The sequence below is a fragment of the Physella acuta genome, unplaced genomic scaffold, assembly GCF_028476545.2.
Source record: "Physella acuta isolate Inbredline_101_S28 unplaced genomic scaffold, ASM2847654v3 ptg001797l, whole genome shotgun sequence".
NCBI classification, from domain to species: domain Eukaryota; kingdom Metazoa; phylum Mollusca; class Gastropoda; family Physidae; genus Physella; species Physella acuta.
Genome location: NW_026733307.1, coordinates 9,992 through 27,106, shown reverse-complemented (window position 1 = coordinate 27,106; position 17,115 = coordinate 9,992). Strand labels below are relative to the sequence as shown.

At 38.7% G+C, this 17,115-nt stretch overlaps 1 protein-coding gene across 1 annotated transcript; it reads left to right on the top strand.

The window, feature by feature from the left end:
- Positions 1-11,252: 11,252 nt before the first annotated feature.
- On the top strand, positions 11,253-16,910 carry LOC131930539 (uncharacterized). Its single transcript, XM_059287073.1, has 2 exons — positions 11,253-11,423; positions 16,303-16,910. Exons 1-2 carry the CDS (start codon positions 11,264-11,266, stop codon positions 16,458-16,460), a joined length of 318 nt encoding a protein of 105 aa, XP_059143056.1. The 5' UTR covers positions 11,253-11,263; the 3' UTR covers positions 16,461-16,910.
- Positions 16,911-17,115: the final 205 nt, after the last annotated feature.

The window sequence follows — 17,115 nt, the reverse complement described above, 5'->3', positions numbered from 1 at the left end:
AGCATGTGACGTCAGTCAAACCCAATGCGGCATCAGTTTAAAGATGTGACAAATTTCATACCGTGTGAAGCCACTCAAAGTATATGACGTCATTCAAGCCATGTGACGTAAACCCCTCCCCCTAAAAAAATCCACGTGACCCAGCTCAACAAACCTGTCACGCGCACGACTCGTCCGCCGACGAGGTCGACCTGACCGAGCGGTGGCTGGTCAGCTGCGAGTTGAGCGAGTCGAGGCTGGAACTCGACAGGTACCCGAGCAGGCGGCTGCTGGCCCGCGGGGCCACGTGTGCCGCTCGGCCTTGACCTTCAGGCGACGGGAAGTGCATGGCCCGGGGCTGGAGATCCCGGCAGCTGCTGTACAACCGGCTCGTAGAGTTCCAGACCGAGCGTCTCTTCGAGGACGATTCCTCCGAGTCGTCGGAAATGTCGTCGCCCAACCCATCCTCGCGGCGAATCTTCCGTTTCTTGTTGAATTTTCGACGGGGCGAAATGTTATTATTAGAACGTGACCTACTTAATGATTCCTCAACGACAGCGGGGTTTAAACTTAAACGACGGCTGGGGCCGGCACCCGATTTACTTTCGGTATCACCGTCGCCATAGCAACCGCTCGCGTCGTCACACAGACTCCACGACGTTAAAAATCTGGACTGGGACCCCTCACCCTCGGGTAAACCCCCAAGGGTGTCCGCTCCTGAAATTATCAACGGATCCGCCTGACCGGGTCGAGCGATCCGGATATTCCTTGTCCGATTTTCCGGCGGTATGTACGTTTTAACTAGACACGAATTCTCTCTTTGAAGCCCGTTTATTTTACTCCCCTGGTCTGTCTGGGTTTTGTGAGTTAACTTTGGGATGAGTTTTTTGCAGGATTGTTTAAAGCGAGAGAGTCGGGTTCGGATCCGTGAAGGGGGTTTGGCGCTTAACTCCTGCGAACAAGCGTTAAGAGAATCTTCCAGACAATCAAAATCCTCAATTGAATCGCTGACGTCTAAAAAGGGACGTAATTCGGCCAGCTCTGCTAACGTCAGGGGCTGGTAGCTTGAGCATTTAGGTTCAGCTAACAAAGGGAGGCTAGTCATGTGTGCCTCATCGTCGTGAAAATAATTCTCTTGTGATCTCCCTTTGACCACTCGACTTGAAAAATAAACACTATCTTTATTTTCCTTTTCTTTGATATCAGCAGAGTGCGTAAGGCGCAGCTGTTGTTTATTTATCGAATAATCCGAGAATGTGTTCAACGAAGGAAGAGATGTTGTTTTCAAATATGTTCTGTTTTTGTCACGTGGTTGAAGAACGCGATGTAACCTAGCAACAGACACCGGCTCCTCTTGTTTTAAAACCACGTGCTGTTGTACGTCGGGATAAGACTCCTCGTTACAGCTGGAATGGTCAACGATCTCAAAGCTGGCTAGCGAGTCACATGACTCTAGAAACGGACCAGTTGAACTCAACCTCTGCGGGACTGGTCCGGGATTTGTTTTTCGTTTCGACCGCCGTTTTCCTCGCTTGCATAAAGGGGCAATACTCTTAATAAGCTTAGCGCCAATGCGGTTTATTTTTCGTTGCTTCCCTTTGATTTTTACGCTTTTTTTCTTCAAATTTAAATCCGTCTTTTCTTCTACGTTTGTACTGGTTGTTTTAACATCTAACAGCATTGACAAAGTGGTGTTGTCTATTAGATGAAGTGTTTGTGGGTCGCTGTACCAACGAGGTAATTTGTGACAGCTTTCATTTTCGTTTTCTTTGAAATCGAAAGGGAAAGTAAAACGCCGTTGTGGTTTATTTATAAAACGATCTGAACGGGATTTAAGCGTTGGAAGAGATGTGTGTAAATATGGAATGTGTTTGTCGAATAGTTGAACATCGCTCAGTGGCCTTGCAATAATCACTGGCTCTTCTTGTCTTAATATGTGGTGTTCTTGGACTTCCGGAGTCATCTCTTCGTTATCATAGCTTAAATGACTTACAACGTCAATACATGTCACTTCTAAGAAAGATCCTGTGAGAATTTGCCTTTGCGTAGTTGGTTCTGGGGTTTCTTTTATTTTAGCACGACGCATTTCCCGCTTGCTTAAAGGGACGATACCGTTATTAAGCTTAGCAGTGAATCGGTTTTTACTTTGTTGCATCCCTTGTTCACTGTCGTGTTTGTGTTCAGGCTCGTTTTCTACTATGTTTACATGTGTAATGTTTACATTAATTGAGGAGAGTGAGTTGTCTCTGGACTGGTGTGTAGGTGGGTCACTCCAGCGTCGTGGGGCCGTGTGAGACGTGTTGAAGCAGAGCACAGGAAGTGACGTCATCGACTTGGCGCGTGCCGTTCTGGTCGTCTGCCCATGGGGTGAAGTTCGGGTGTGGTCTTGGTTCAACAGGTCTGTCTGTTTGTCTCGGCTCCTAGAGTTCCCCATCACAGGTATTAAAGCGATATACCTACAGTTGTGGGTAAGTTGTGAGTGGCTGAATGTAGTTAATGTCGGCTTGTGAACTCAAGATATAAGCTGAGTTAAAAAACTGCAAGATTACGATATATATATATATATATATATATATATATATATATATATATATATATATATATATATATATATATATATATATATATATATATATATATATATATATAGGGAACAGGGCATTTCCCCCCTGTCAATTACCCCCCGGATATTTCCCCCCCAACATTACCCCCCAGAGTAATTACCCCCCTGTCAATTACCCCCCTGTCAATTACCCCCCGCCCAGTAGGACATTACCCCCCCCCCCCCCGGACAGGGTTAGAGTTAGGGTTAGGGCTAGGTTTTGGGTTAGGTTTAGGGCTAGGGCTAGGGTTAGGGTTAGGGTTAGGGTTAGGGTTAGGGCTAGGGCTAGGGCTAGGGCTAGGGCTAGGGCTAGGGCTAGGGTTAGGGTTAGGGTTAGGGTTAGGGTTAGGGTTAGGGTTAGGGCTAGGGTTAGGGTTAAGATTAGGGTTAGGGTTAAGATTAGGGCTAGGGCTAGGGCTAGGGCTAGGGCTGGGGTTAGGATTAGGGTTAAGATTAGGGTTAGGGTTAGAGTTAGAGCTAGGGTTAGGGTTAGAGCTAGTTTTAGGGTTAGGGTTGTGTCTAGCTTTGGTTTTGGTTTTGTGTGAAGTTTTAGGCTAAGGTGGATGCTTAGGTTTTGGTCTTTTTCTTAAGGTTTGGATTAAAGTAGTATATAGGGATAAAATTCTAGTTAGAGTTAGGATTTTAACTTGAGAGGGGGGGGGGGGGTAATTCCCCGGGGGGGGGGGGGGGGGTCATCGACAGGGGGGTAATTGACAGGGGGGTAATTGCTCCGGGGGGTAAATACGGGGGGGGGGAATGTCCGGGGGGGAAATATCCAGGGGGGTAATGTCCTGTAGCCATATATATATATATATATATATATATATATATATATATATATATATATATATATATACGTGCAAATATACATTTATTTTAAGCCTTTTATTATATATATATATATATATATATATATATATATATATATATATATATATATATAAGGCTTAAAATAAATGTATATTTGCACATATGATAATACGGAAGAGGGATAAAAGTATTTAATAGAAGACTAAAAACTCTAATCCAAACATTAGCTTTATAAGCAGATACATATGTAGCTTATTCATGAAATTACTTACCTTTAGTTAAATGTGTTAACTTGTTTGAAATTACCATCATAAAAGCTAATCACAACATCGTTTAATACCTCTACAATCTAATCAAACCGGCCCACACACCAGCCACTGATAAAACGTCAAACATTTTGATAACGAAAGCATGATCGATACTGATTCACAGAAACTGCCAGCTAAATTCGAACTCTGGTATGAATTGTTTATTTTTAGGCCAAAATATCGAATTATTGAATTAAAGGATAAAGACAATAATGTTGAAACTGTAATACGTTTTTTAAGGCTAGATCCAAGTCTAGATATGCAGGTCACATGAATGACTGTATCCACTGGACTGTACACAGAAGCCACAAATTAGGTCATGGCTGCATCAGGCGACACCTGTCATGGGAGTGATTGGAAAAGCAAAAAAAAGTTTGTTAAATGTGATGAGCATATCTTCCTGGTCTAGTACCGGAGGCGTAGCTAGGGGAGGGGGGGGGGGGGCGGCCGACCCGTGGGCACCCAAAGGGGTGAAAAAAATTTAAAGCTGATTTTACGCTGCAGTTTTGAATTATAAACAGTCTAAGTTAAGAAATGTAATGGCTACACGCCTTTTCATACGAATTCAACTGTTATCTACCTTGATTACTAACTGTAAAACATACTCTTAAGAAACAGTGACCGGCAAACAGAGTTTTTTCCAGGCATCTCTTTGGGGGAAGGGGGGGGGGGGGCAAAGCCCCCCCGAACATTTTTTACCGCCCCCCCCCCCCCGAACGAAATGAAATTTATATAATTTATATAGAAAATATATACTTTTAAAAGTGTCCGCCCCCCCCCCCCCCGAAGAAAGTCTACCGCCCCCCCCTACCCGAAAATTTCAAGTGCCCTCCCCCCCACCCATAGAAAAAAGTCTGGAAGAAACACTGCCGGCAAAACCGCTTTCATGCTTTTCCTAGATGGGGAGGGGTGGGGGGCGCTTTTTCGAGACTTCAATCGGAACAATTTACACTAGATTGGTGAGTCGATAAACGTTACCCCTTATAAAAACAACCAATTGTATTAAAACGTATTGTACGATTGTTTAACCGTAAAATACGTTAGTGACTTTTATCAAGATAGTGCAAGGGGGGGGGGGGGCACTTTTAGGCTAAAATAAAATCGCAAAGTTTCACTGGATTCTGAGTAAACAACCTTTAGCACTTAGAAAGAAACTACTAAAGTGTATTGTACGGTTGAGTAACATTTTAAAACAGTGCCAAAGACTTGCCGGACAGCAACCCTATTTACAACTTACTGTAGGTTTACATGTTTTCATTATTATTATTATCATCATCATTATTATTATTGTTATTAGGGGCCATCCATAAATAGCGTCACGCTTTTTTTGACGATTTTTACCCCCTCCCTCCCCCCGTCACATATCGTCACAAAAAGCCAGACCCCCAACCTAAAATGACGTCACACCTCAGCATACGACGCCCCCCCCCCCACTCAAAATTGCAGTTGAATATTTCTTAAATACCATATTTTTTTTTCCAAAATCTCGTCTGAACTCTGTCAGCATAAAATATTTTAATCGGTTCCTATTTAAATTTATTAAGAGTTTTCTAAAACACGGGAAATAACGGTTAAAATTCGTTTTCTAACATTGTTTTTTATGATGCAAAAGTGTGACCTCACACCATCTGTCCCCCCTCCCCCTCATCACATCACACACCGGCACAAAATTACGGACCCCCCCCCTCCCCCCTACGAGTGTGACGTCCCCATTTTAACATAATGATAAGGTATGGGTTAGATCACTGTATCGATCACACACCTCACTGGTAATTGCAAAAACAATATTTACAGAGTTTTACCTGTTTCACAAGCTATGATTCTGGCGGCATGGTCACATTAGGTCAATTATCCTACCCAGAGTATTCCTAGGTGTGGCAAAAATGTCGCTCTACACCAGTGGTTACCAAACTTTTTCGAGTGGCGACCCCCTATTATAAAAAGTAAGTGACCCGCGACCCCTATAGAATTAAAAAGCCGATATTAGTATGGAAATTAATAAACACTAAAATAAGATTTTCTAGAAGACTTACAATATGAACTACTCTTGATAACTGTTTAATACGATGAGTAAAAGTCCATGCTATTTACTAAACATTCGCTGTTTTTGTTAACGCCAACCTATGTCATTATCAACATTCAATTTATTTCTTAATTTTGTTTTTAATCGGAGAATAGTGTTGAAAATCTATTCTTGAAAAGTCAATCAATTTTACGTTTGGGTATGAATGGTGAATACTACACCTAAATTGTGCCTACAGTTTTTCATCTTAAGCGGAATCATTCGGCAAATCAAAGAATTCATCTTGTAATTCATCGTGAATGCTAGCAACATCAAGTGAATTAGAGAATGGGTAATGCGTCAATGCAGATTCTTCTTTTTTCAGCTCAGAGAAATAGCGCCGCAGTTCGTTTACAAGAGATGCAAGATGCCCAGAAATTGCTTTTTTCAAAATTTTAATTATTTCACAATCAGATTCATCTTCCACACTGCAGAGTTTCTCAAATTTTCAATATTTCCAAGATTTTTGTCTTCGCCAATCTTGCAGCTTTGATAAAAATGCCCCGAGATTATCACGGAAAGTGATAATATTCGTTCATTTTCCCTGAAGCTTCAGGTTAAGCTTATGTTGATGTTCGAATACATCTGCTAGGTATGATACTCTCTCCAACTACTCTATGTCGATTTAAGTATACCAAAAGGTCATGTTACTATTTTAATTGTTGACAAACCGGTTCACACAATTACGTCTTACAAACGCACATTGTAAGGCTCTGCAGTCTGCGAATTAAATATAGCTAGCTATATTTTCTATAATATGGGATTCATTTCGTAAAAACAGCTCATACTGGTGAAAAGTTTGGGGTGGGGGTGGGGGGGGGGGGGGGGGGGTCCTAGAGCATGTTGTATATTTATGTTATATTATTTGTTCAAGATCTCTGGACGTGGTTTCAAATTTTTTTTATTTTGCTATTTTTTTACCCGAAAATATTTTCTTTTTACAAGCTTTTATTTAACTCAGTTCCTCTGTCGTCAGTCGTCAGTGGTCAGTCGTTAGTCTGGCTAGATCGAAACGACCGAGCGAAATTGCAGGCACTTCTAACTGACAGATACGGTTCATAGTTGGTACGTAGATCAAGACATGAAGACAATGCATCGTGACATTCAATTTGACTTAATTGGTCGCCTGATTGATTTTTTTATGAATTAATTAAAATGTTGACCAAATTAGTAGGCAGTTAAATCCAACTACTCCACAAGCGTCATCACGTTCAATAGCACGTCATCACATTCAATAGGCGCGCAATGGTTTTTAGTCATGTAACTCTATTGTAAATAAAAATATGTAAAGTACTAAACATTTTTCATAAAAAACGTTTTAATAACAAGCTTTTATGTAATAATGCACTAAAAAGTAGAAAACAAATTATATACTACTATTTAAATTACTATAAAGAAAAGCGTGGGTCTCTTCCTAAATATTAGTAAAGGTATCCAATAGATACTAAAATGACCCACGCTTTTCTTTATAGTTATTTAAATAGTAGTGTATAATTTATTTTCTACTTTTAGTGCATTATTACATAAAAGCTTGTTATTAAAACGTTTTTTTTATGAATTTTTTAGCATAATACTTAAACTTAAAATAAATTCCTTGAGACTTTTTGTATACTGCATACGCTGACCTAGATATACAAAAAGCGCGGGTCCTATATCTTACGAGTTACTTTTTAGGTGAATGGTTTTGATTGAATTATGAAAATGTAGGGTATCCAATCAAAATATTCAAAGTAGTTGTTGAAAGTCCTAAAATTATTTTAGGTGCGGTGTAAATATGTTCATTTATTGAAATTTGGTGGATACCCGGCAGGGTGCAATTTGGCGACCCGGGATAACCCACGTTCGTTTTAAGGAGCATCCTACAATATTGACTCGGCGGCAAACAAACCGAGCAGGGGTCGTACGCGACGCCCCTGCGGTAGTGTAATCGGGTGTTAACGAGAGCGCCCCTCTACGTACCCGAAACCTAGACGGTGAGTGATTAACGGTGATATTAAACTTTGGAAAGTCGATGGGAATACACTTGGGGAGATTTGTGCGAAAAAAATAATTTTGCACGGGCGGCGCCCGGCTGGGGGAAATTAGCGCCATGGTTCTCTTTTGAGCGCGATAGCACCTACGTTCGTTTTAAAAAGTGGGATAGAATATGGATACAATGGGGCTTTAAAGTCGTTCACTAAACTGAAACAGGCGTCCGCCGACGCCCCAGTAGGGTGCGATTTGCCCCGGGCTGTCCTCTGACTTTCTTCTATCCCCGCGGCAACGCGCTGGGACAGGCACGCTAGTATATATACTAGCGTGTCTCAATACAGAGACACATTATATATAGAGTCCATAATATATATATATATATATATATATATATATATATATATATATATACTAGCGTGTATTTATGTCTATATGTAAGTATGTATGTACGTATGGGATGGTATTTTGGATGGTGTGCCTTTGGGATGGTGACACCTTTGAGATTGTGTCACCTTTGGATATTATCAACTTAGGGGATGTGTAACCTTTGGGACGGCGTCACCTTTAGTGTTGTTACACTTTTGGGATGGTGTCACCTTTGGGTGGTATCACATTTGGTATGGTGTCACCTCTAAGATGATGCCCCATTTGGTATGTCGTCTCCTTTGGCGAGTTGACTCCTTTGGATTGGGGCCGACCTAGCGGGTATCATTCAGTGCGATCCGCATCCCACCCCCTTAACCCCACCCATGCTCGAAAGTTTCAGGGGGGGGGCGTGCAAATCGAAAGCCTGAGGGGGGGGGGTGTGCTAATCGAAAGTTTGAAGTTTTGCAAATAGAAAGTTTGACGGGTGGGGGGGGGGGGTGCAAATGGGAAATTGAAAGTTTGTCCCCGGGAAGGGTCGCTACGCCTCTGGGGTGTGACACCATTAAGTGCCGCACCATTAAGTCCCGACCTCGCCACGCCACTGTGTTACAAGCCGTAGTAGAATAGTTAAATTGTTTGTCACGCCATAGTAGAATAGTTAAAATGTTTGTCACGCCATAGCATATTAGGTAAAAGAGTTATCCCACATAACCGCTCAGCGTCGATGCAGTTCTGCAATAGTTTTTGTTAGAGATGTTGCATATATTAATAATATTATGTCACACGATCGGGTAGGGGAGCCTAAGTAGGCCATATTCTATGTTGTGTTACACGCAATAGGAGTGATGGTATAGCACAACGATTTACATCACAATCCCATGACTTGCGTTACTTTTAATATCATCAAGCGTTTTGTCATTTAAAATTGTTGACATAACGTTCTACACATATTGTCTTACACACTATATGTGGGGCTCTTCAGTATAGAATAAAATTATAAGTACCACACAATAAGATTTCATTTTTCTCTTCATATTTACAACCCATAATGGTGAAAAGAAAATATATGTAAAATGAGGGCTAGTTATCTATAATCTGTGTTTATTTTTACATTACTCGTGCCAGATCTTGGATACTGGTTTCAATTTTTTTTTATTCGTTTTATTTTTTTTATTTTTTTTAAATGTCCTTTTCGCGTCGCACACAAAATAAAACTGGAATTCCCAGAATTTTTTAGGTTATTTCATCCATCGACCTAGATATTAAAAGCGTGGTTCACTTACCTGTCAGGTACATAGGGGGGGGGGGAGGGCTGAACAGGTTTGATTGGACGATTACAATTTAGGATAACCAATCATAGCGATTGTTGAAAGCGCAAAACATATTTTAGGTTCTGGTAAGGAGATATTCGTTCATTTAGTTAACGCCAAGTTCTTCATACATACTATACGGGTTCGTTGCATATATCTTCTCTTCTGTTTTAATATGTAAATTATGTATCGCTGTTTATTTCAAAATGTGGTCAGTTTTTTTTTTAATTTTTACAAAACTGTGTTGCAAATAATGTGATTTAGATATGTTTTATTTCGCACACAGAGATGTCGACTCAAGTTGGATCTATTGTTGCGCTTGTTCTTCTCTTTGTTGGCGTTATACTGCACATTGTAGGACTGGCCACGCCCGAATGGATAGTGTTCAAAAGTGATTTAGGCAGTTTAGGCGTAGGTCTATGGGAGATCTGCTCAAAGGGGCAATGTTTAAAACACTCTTATGTCCATGAAGTAGGTATGGTGGCATTTTTTAAAAGAAGTTTTCCCCTAGTTTACAATGAAGAATATGGTAAGAGTGAAGATTAAGGATAAGCATATGATTTAGCAATAAGGTTAGGGATTTGGAGATGGCTATGGGGAAAGAAAGGAATAGATACTGGTATAATTTGTATTGTGTAGTGGGGTAAGTACACAGGGTTGTAACTGGGTGGAGGTAATTGATTTGGGGGCTAATGACCAGGAGGGGGTAGGTGAAGCTACCGTCTTACACCCAGGTAAAGCATGTTAATTTCGGGAAAAAAATTGGCTTATTTTAAGTTAGGTTTTAATATTATGTTTTTTAATATAAGTTCGAAGGGAAGCTTATATCCTAATTTACCAAATCCATTGATATGAAATAAAGATTTATATGAAATATTTAAGGCCTGAAATATTTTAATAAGAAACTCAATTTATGTTTTGTGTTTTATACATGTTTTTGTTTTTAACTAATTTATTTTGGTTTGGCCCTACAATTCTCCGACAGCTTAAATCTAGTTTATCGGCAGATCTAGATAAATTCGCTATTTTCTAAACTTAGAAGAACTATCAAGCGTTTCGTATTGAATATTGTGATAGTGTTGGAACCATACAAATAACAGAAACATCGTTAAAGTTATAGCCGACGGAAAATTTAGCTTTATACTGTATAAACTTTTCAATAGGCCGTAAAAGTTTTTCCGCGGTAGCCATTTTATGAAAATAAAGTATTTGTTGCATAATGAATGGTGTCTTCTTTTTATTTACTGTATTTAACATTTAAATACGTTTTAATTATACAATACTTAGTAGCTACTAGAACAAAAAAATGCCACGTTCTTGCATACGTTGTATCGTCTTACTACTTAAACTTGCGTGGTGTGGCTATGATAATGGAGTGTAGGTTGTCAGGGTTTTGTTCGGAGTGATGTTCATGTGTCGGGAGTGTGTAGTGGTGGGAATTGGTATGTCGGTAAAATGGGTTGGGGTTTGGTCTACTTCATGTGCTGTGAGGTGTTTTCCTCTCAGCTTAATTCTTTAGGATATCTGATTTTGTGAAATTAATATTGATTTCACGAGAGTTTTAAAAGAACATTTCTTTTATGATTAAGGTTTAACACTGTGGCAAAGTAGGTTTATACAGTTCGAATATATATATATATATATATATATATATATATATATATATATATATATATATATATATATATATATATATATATACAGAGAGAGAGAGAAAGATAGAGAGAGAGAGTAATTTCGTGCTTTTTGAGACTAGTATTTTCGCACTGTAACTATAACACACTTTCTAGTTGTACATTTTTCATAAAACTATAAAATATTAATTTTTCTTCTAGATCTAGGTTTAAATTTCGACATGGACAGTATTAAAGCATGCGAAGCAATGGCTATAATTGGTATGCTAATTAGCTTTTTTGCAATAGCATCAGGAGGAATTGATATCTTTCACAAAATCTCTGGTAGAGAAGCGATTGCTTCTTTTCATCTGATTACCACTGCCACTTCCATTATTTCATGTGAGTAAAAACAATATATATATATATATATATATATATATATATATATATATATATATATATATATATATATATATATATATATATATATATATATATATATATATATATATATATATATATATATATATATATATATATATATATATATATATATATATATATATATATATATATATATATATATATATATATATATATATACTAGCTGCGTACCCGTGCTCCGCCAAGGTAAATCTTTTTTAAATGTACCAACTTGGGAACAGAACAAAACAAAACACAACACAAACACAACACAAACACATCACAAACAGAACACAAACACAAAAGTAAACAAACCGTCGGTGGACGCGCCTGATTCAGTGAATGACTATAAAAACCCCAGCTTGTCCGCAAACCGAAAGATAGAATAATGATTATTAAACAGTATCTTTAGTACATACAATTAATAAAATTTAGTATTTAAAATATCCGTGATTTACCTACCAATTAGCACTTTATGAATGCATGCATTTTTATTTTCAGTTCTTTAAATAAAAAAAATTCACAATTTAGGTTCATGACTTGAACCTTTGCGCACCTAATGAACGTGATGACACGTGTAAAATGTTGCGGAATAGTTGATTAAAAATTATCGTTAGTAAACAGTACGTTCAGAGAATAAAAAAATTAAAAGATAGCCTTCTATCAACCCATGCTAATTATAATATTCCAACAATAACGTCCTCTTACACGTCTACAGAATTGGCATTCACATTTTGCTCATTATAATATTCCAACACAGTAGTGTAGCGAGGTCGACCCCCCTTGAAATTTTGTGAGGTGGTAGGAGAACGCCTTGGGGTGTCACAAAAAACTCGCCATGTCCGGGAAAAATCGGGAAATGGGTCAAAACTGACCAGTTGTATTTCCCTATATAATCTTTGTATTTTATGGGAAAAACAGAGGGTCATTTCAACGCAGACTTTAGGGTACTTAAGCTCAGTATATCTGGCTAATTTTTTGCATGCTCCTAGGTCAATGGCTTGACCTTTAGGGAAAACTGTCGGTTACACTCAAAGCCCTCGAAGAGGGCTAAAAAGTGACCGCGAGTGAAATTCTCTTTATATGAGCTCTATTACGAAAAAAAAATTCCTCCGACGACCCCCCTTGATATTTTGTGAGGTGGTAGGAGAACGCCTTGGGGTGTCACAAAAAACTCGGCATATCTGGGAAAACTTCGTAAAGGGGTCAAAACTGACCAGTTGTATTTCCCTATATAATCTTTGTATTTTATGGGAAAAACAGAGGGTCATTTCAACGCAGACTTTAGGGTACTTAAGCTCAGTATATCTGGCTAATTTTGTGCATGCTCCTAGGTCAATGGCTTGACCTTTAGGGAAAACTGTCGGTTACACTAAAAGCCCTCGACGAGGGCTAAAAAGTGACCGCGAGTGAAATTCTCTTTATATGAGCTCTATTACGAAAAAAAAATTCCTCCGACGACCCCCCTTGAAATTTTGTGAGGTGGTAGGAGAACACCTTGGGGTGTCACAAAAAACTCGGCATATCTGGGAAAACTTCGTAAAGGGGTCAAAACTGACCAGTTGTATTTCCCTATATAATCTTTGTATTTTATGGGAAAAACAGAGGGTCATTTCAACGCAGACTTTAGGGTACTTAAGCTCAGTATATCTGGCTAATTTTTTGCATGCTCCTAGGTCAATGGCTTGACCTTTAGGGAAAACTGTCGGTTACACTCAAAGCCCTCGACGAGGGCTAAAAAGTGACCGCGAGTGAAATTCTCTTTATATGAGCTCTATTACGAAAAAAAAATTCCTCCGACGACCCCCCTTGATATTTTGTGAGGTGGTAGGAGAACGCCTTGGGGTGTCACAAAAAACTCGGCATATCTGGGAAAACTTCGTAAAGGGGTCAAAACTGACCAGTTGTATTTCCCTATATAATCTTTGTATTTTATGGGAAAAACAGAGGGTCATTTCAACGCAGACTTTAGGGTACTTAAGCTCAGTATATCTGGCTAATTTTTTGCATGCTCCTAGGTCAATGGCTTGACCTTTAGGGAAAACTGTCGGTTACACTCAAAGCCCTCGACGAGGGCTAAAAAGTGACCGCGAGTGAAATTCTCTTTATATGAGCTCTATTACGAAAAAAAAATTCCTCCGACGACCCCCCTTGAAATTTTGTGAGGTGGTAGGAGAACACCTTGGGGTGTCACAAAAAACTCGGCATATCTGGGAAACTTCGTAAAGGGGTCAAAACTGACCAGTTGTATTTCCCTATATAATCTTTGTATTTTATGGGAAAAACAGAGGGTCATTTCAACGCAGACTTTAGGGTACTTAAGCTCAGTATATCTGGCTAATTTTTTGCATACACTACTATAGATGACTAGGCCGTATGGAAAAACTGTTGGTCAGACTCAAAGCCCTCGACGAGGGCTAAAAGATGATCTTGAGTGAAATTCTCCTTATATGAGATATATATATATATAAATAAATTGACGAACGATGTGACGTCGTAGACCGACCCTGGAGGCTAACAAAAAAACTTTAATCCCGTCGGAAACAGCCATTATAGTTGTTAAATATGTTCATATACCGTAATTTCTTATATAAGCATAGCAACTGTTTGTAAAAAAAAAAAACAAAGACATACGTCATACGTTCAGTTTTCAAGGGAGGTAACGTTTTTTAAATTATTATTTTTCAAATAATTGTATACTATTTTAAACAGAAACAGAAAATGACGAAGTATAGCATTTGTTTTAGTACAAAATTAAGTTGTTAATTTAGTTACGTATCCCAATTAAATAAATAAATAAATTTCAAAAGGCAATGTAATAAAAACTATGAGATGTACTGTTCATGGAAGCTGTGTAGTTCTAATTCCATTTTACTTATACATTGAGTACTTTCCGATATTTTTCTGAGAACGGTATTTAAATGACAAACTAAAACATTTTTTTTCTAAAGTTAGCATTACTGTTTAAATTAAAGCACTCAACACCAAATCCATCGCTAAATAATTAAGTATTCAAATTCTCAAATGTTATTTAAAAACCTAAGCGAAGCTAGGCAGTATGCCTAGTATATATATATATATATATATATATATATATATATATATATATATATATATATATATATATATATATATATATGTGTGTGTGTGTGTGTGTGTATGTGTGTCTTTGTGTATGTGTGTAAGTCCTGACAATGTAAGAAATAACTCTAATCTACCCCTTGGACTATAACCTATCTGGAGTCAGGGCAAGTCTGACTTAACCCAGAATGGCTAATCCCTTCATAAAGCTGTATTAACAACTGACTATATATAAACATCGTTAGTATTAAATGTGGACACTCCAAAGCCCTTACCGGGAGGTGGGGTTTACCCTAACTGCAAAGTTTACAGAGACAAAAAAAAAGGGGGGGGGGGGGATGACACCATAAGGTGCCGCACTGGGCACACTAGACCCAGACTTATATAAATTCTGACTAATCCTGTATTCTAAGACGCACCTATAATACCCCAATCTTATCCATCGTCTATCGCACTGTTTAAAATGATCTTAGGCGCCAAAGGGCTCACGAGATAGCCCGAGGTACCAAATCGTTCCCTGCCGCGACGCCGGCAGACTCGAATAATTCAATTTAATAAACGCCTACAATGCCTAGTTTATTCACAATCTATCGCATTTGTTTAAAACGAACTAAGGCGCCATGCAGTAGCGTAGCGAGGGGGGGGCGGGGGGGGGGGACATATGTCCCCGGGCGCGGACCTTAGGGGGGGCGCCAAATTGAAAGTTTGAGGGGGGGGTGCAAATGAAAAGTTCGAGGGGGGGGGTGCAAATCGAAAGTTTGAGGGGGGGGGTGCAAATGAAAAGTTCGAGGGGGGGTGCAAATCGAAAGTTTGAGGGGGGGGGGTGCAAATCGAAAGTTTGAGGGGGGGGGGGTGCAAATGAAAAGTTCGAGGGGGGGGGGGTGCAAATCGAAAATTTGCTCCCAAGGGGGCGCCAAATTGAAAGTATGTCCCCGGGCGCCGGAAAGGGTCGCTACGCCTCTGGCGCCATGACGCTCACATGATAGTCCGGAGCGCCATATCGCAATCTACCAAGGCGCCCGTGGACGCGTCTGATTCGATATAGTCAACAATTATTGTTGCTCATCGTGTCTTTAGTGTATAGCCTTTTTTAAAAAAAGATCGCAGACGCCATCGTGGTGACAGGCGCTTGGAGTCAAGCAATGGCCGGGTTGCCGGCGGCTGCGCCTGTTTCAGTTTTACCGCTGAATATAGTATTACCCGCTATGCAGGACTCTCATTTAACAAATACCAAGTGCTAAAATACATGCTTTGGAATTCTGGCGCCAAACCGTGTATAACACAAAATCGCATCCTCCCGGTAACTGCCCATAAGAAATTGTATGGTTCGCAGAATCCTTCCCTGAAGTAATTGCATCAACTTCCCAAAGTTTCATGACACTCGGATCAATCGCATTAGACGTTTATTTTTATGTACAGTATTAAGGAAAAAATCGCATCGTACCCTGCCGGGGCGCCGCCATGGCGAAATTGAAATATTTTTGTTCACAGAAACCTATTCTGGAGTATCCTCAACAACTTCCCAAAGTTTCGTGGCGATAAAGGACTAACCCACAAACCCACTTACTTTCATATATATATATATATATATATATATATATATATATATATATATATATATATATATATATATATATATATATATATATATATATATATATATATATAGCGAGAGAGAGAGAGAGAGAGAGAGATAAAGATATGGATTATTGGAAAAAGATTATTACATAAATGAGTACACCTTGATATACAAATTATTTGCTACTTTTTTCAGTTGTGTTTATTTTGATTGGAATTATCGTCTGGGGGACCAAGCTGTACGACCCAGTGTCGGTGTATGCCAACATCGGTTATTCTTTTATCCTGAGCATCGTCGGTGGAACCCTCATCGTTATTGGTGGGATAATGACTGGCTTGACAAGCAGGGGGTAGACTTTAAAGTCAAGAAACATTGATTGGAATAAATAAGATATTTTAAAAATTTCATTTGTCTTCACGTTAAAGGATTGCAGCATTTTACCTGAGTGGATCGTACACATTATATTGACTGAAGTAGGTTATGGGAGGGGGTAATTTTGTTACAGTCGGTATTATATATAGGGTAATATGATTATATTGAAGCAATTTTAAATAACGCTGAACCTTTATTGTATTCTAAATTTTGAATCAATGCATTAATTTTTTTTTCTGGAAATCGAATATGCTTTTGATATATTTAAAAAAAAATAGAATTAACAACTGATTTTATCTAAAATTATAAAATTTATAAAATTAATAATTATTAAAATCAAAGAACGCAATTTTGTACACAATTCTTAATCAATTATTGCATATTTTTAAGCGTATTTTCTGCATGATTTAGTAAGAAATATTCAGAACTAAGACATGTGAAATTGTAAATAAAATAAAAATGTGGAACAAATGTGTTGTTGTCTGTAATTGTACAATAATTTAATGAGTTTCTTTGTTATAAAAATCATTACGATCTATAATGTCAAATAACATTCAAGAAGAAATCTCTGTTTTTAAAAGACAGAAACGTGTAAGCTGAGGTATGACATTCCTTGTCAACTTATTAACATTAGAA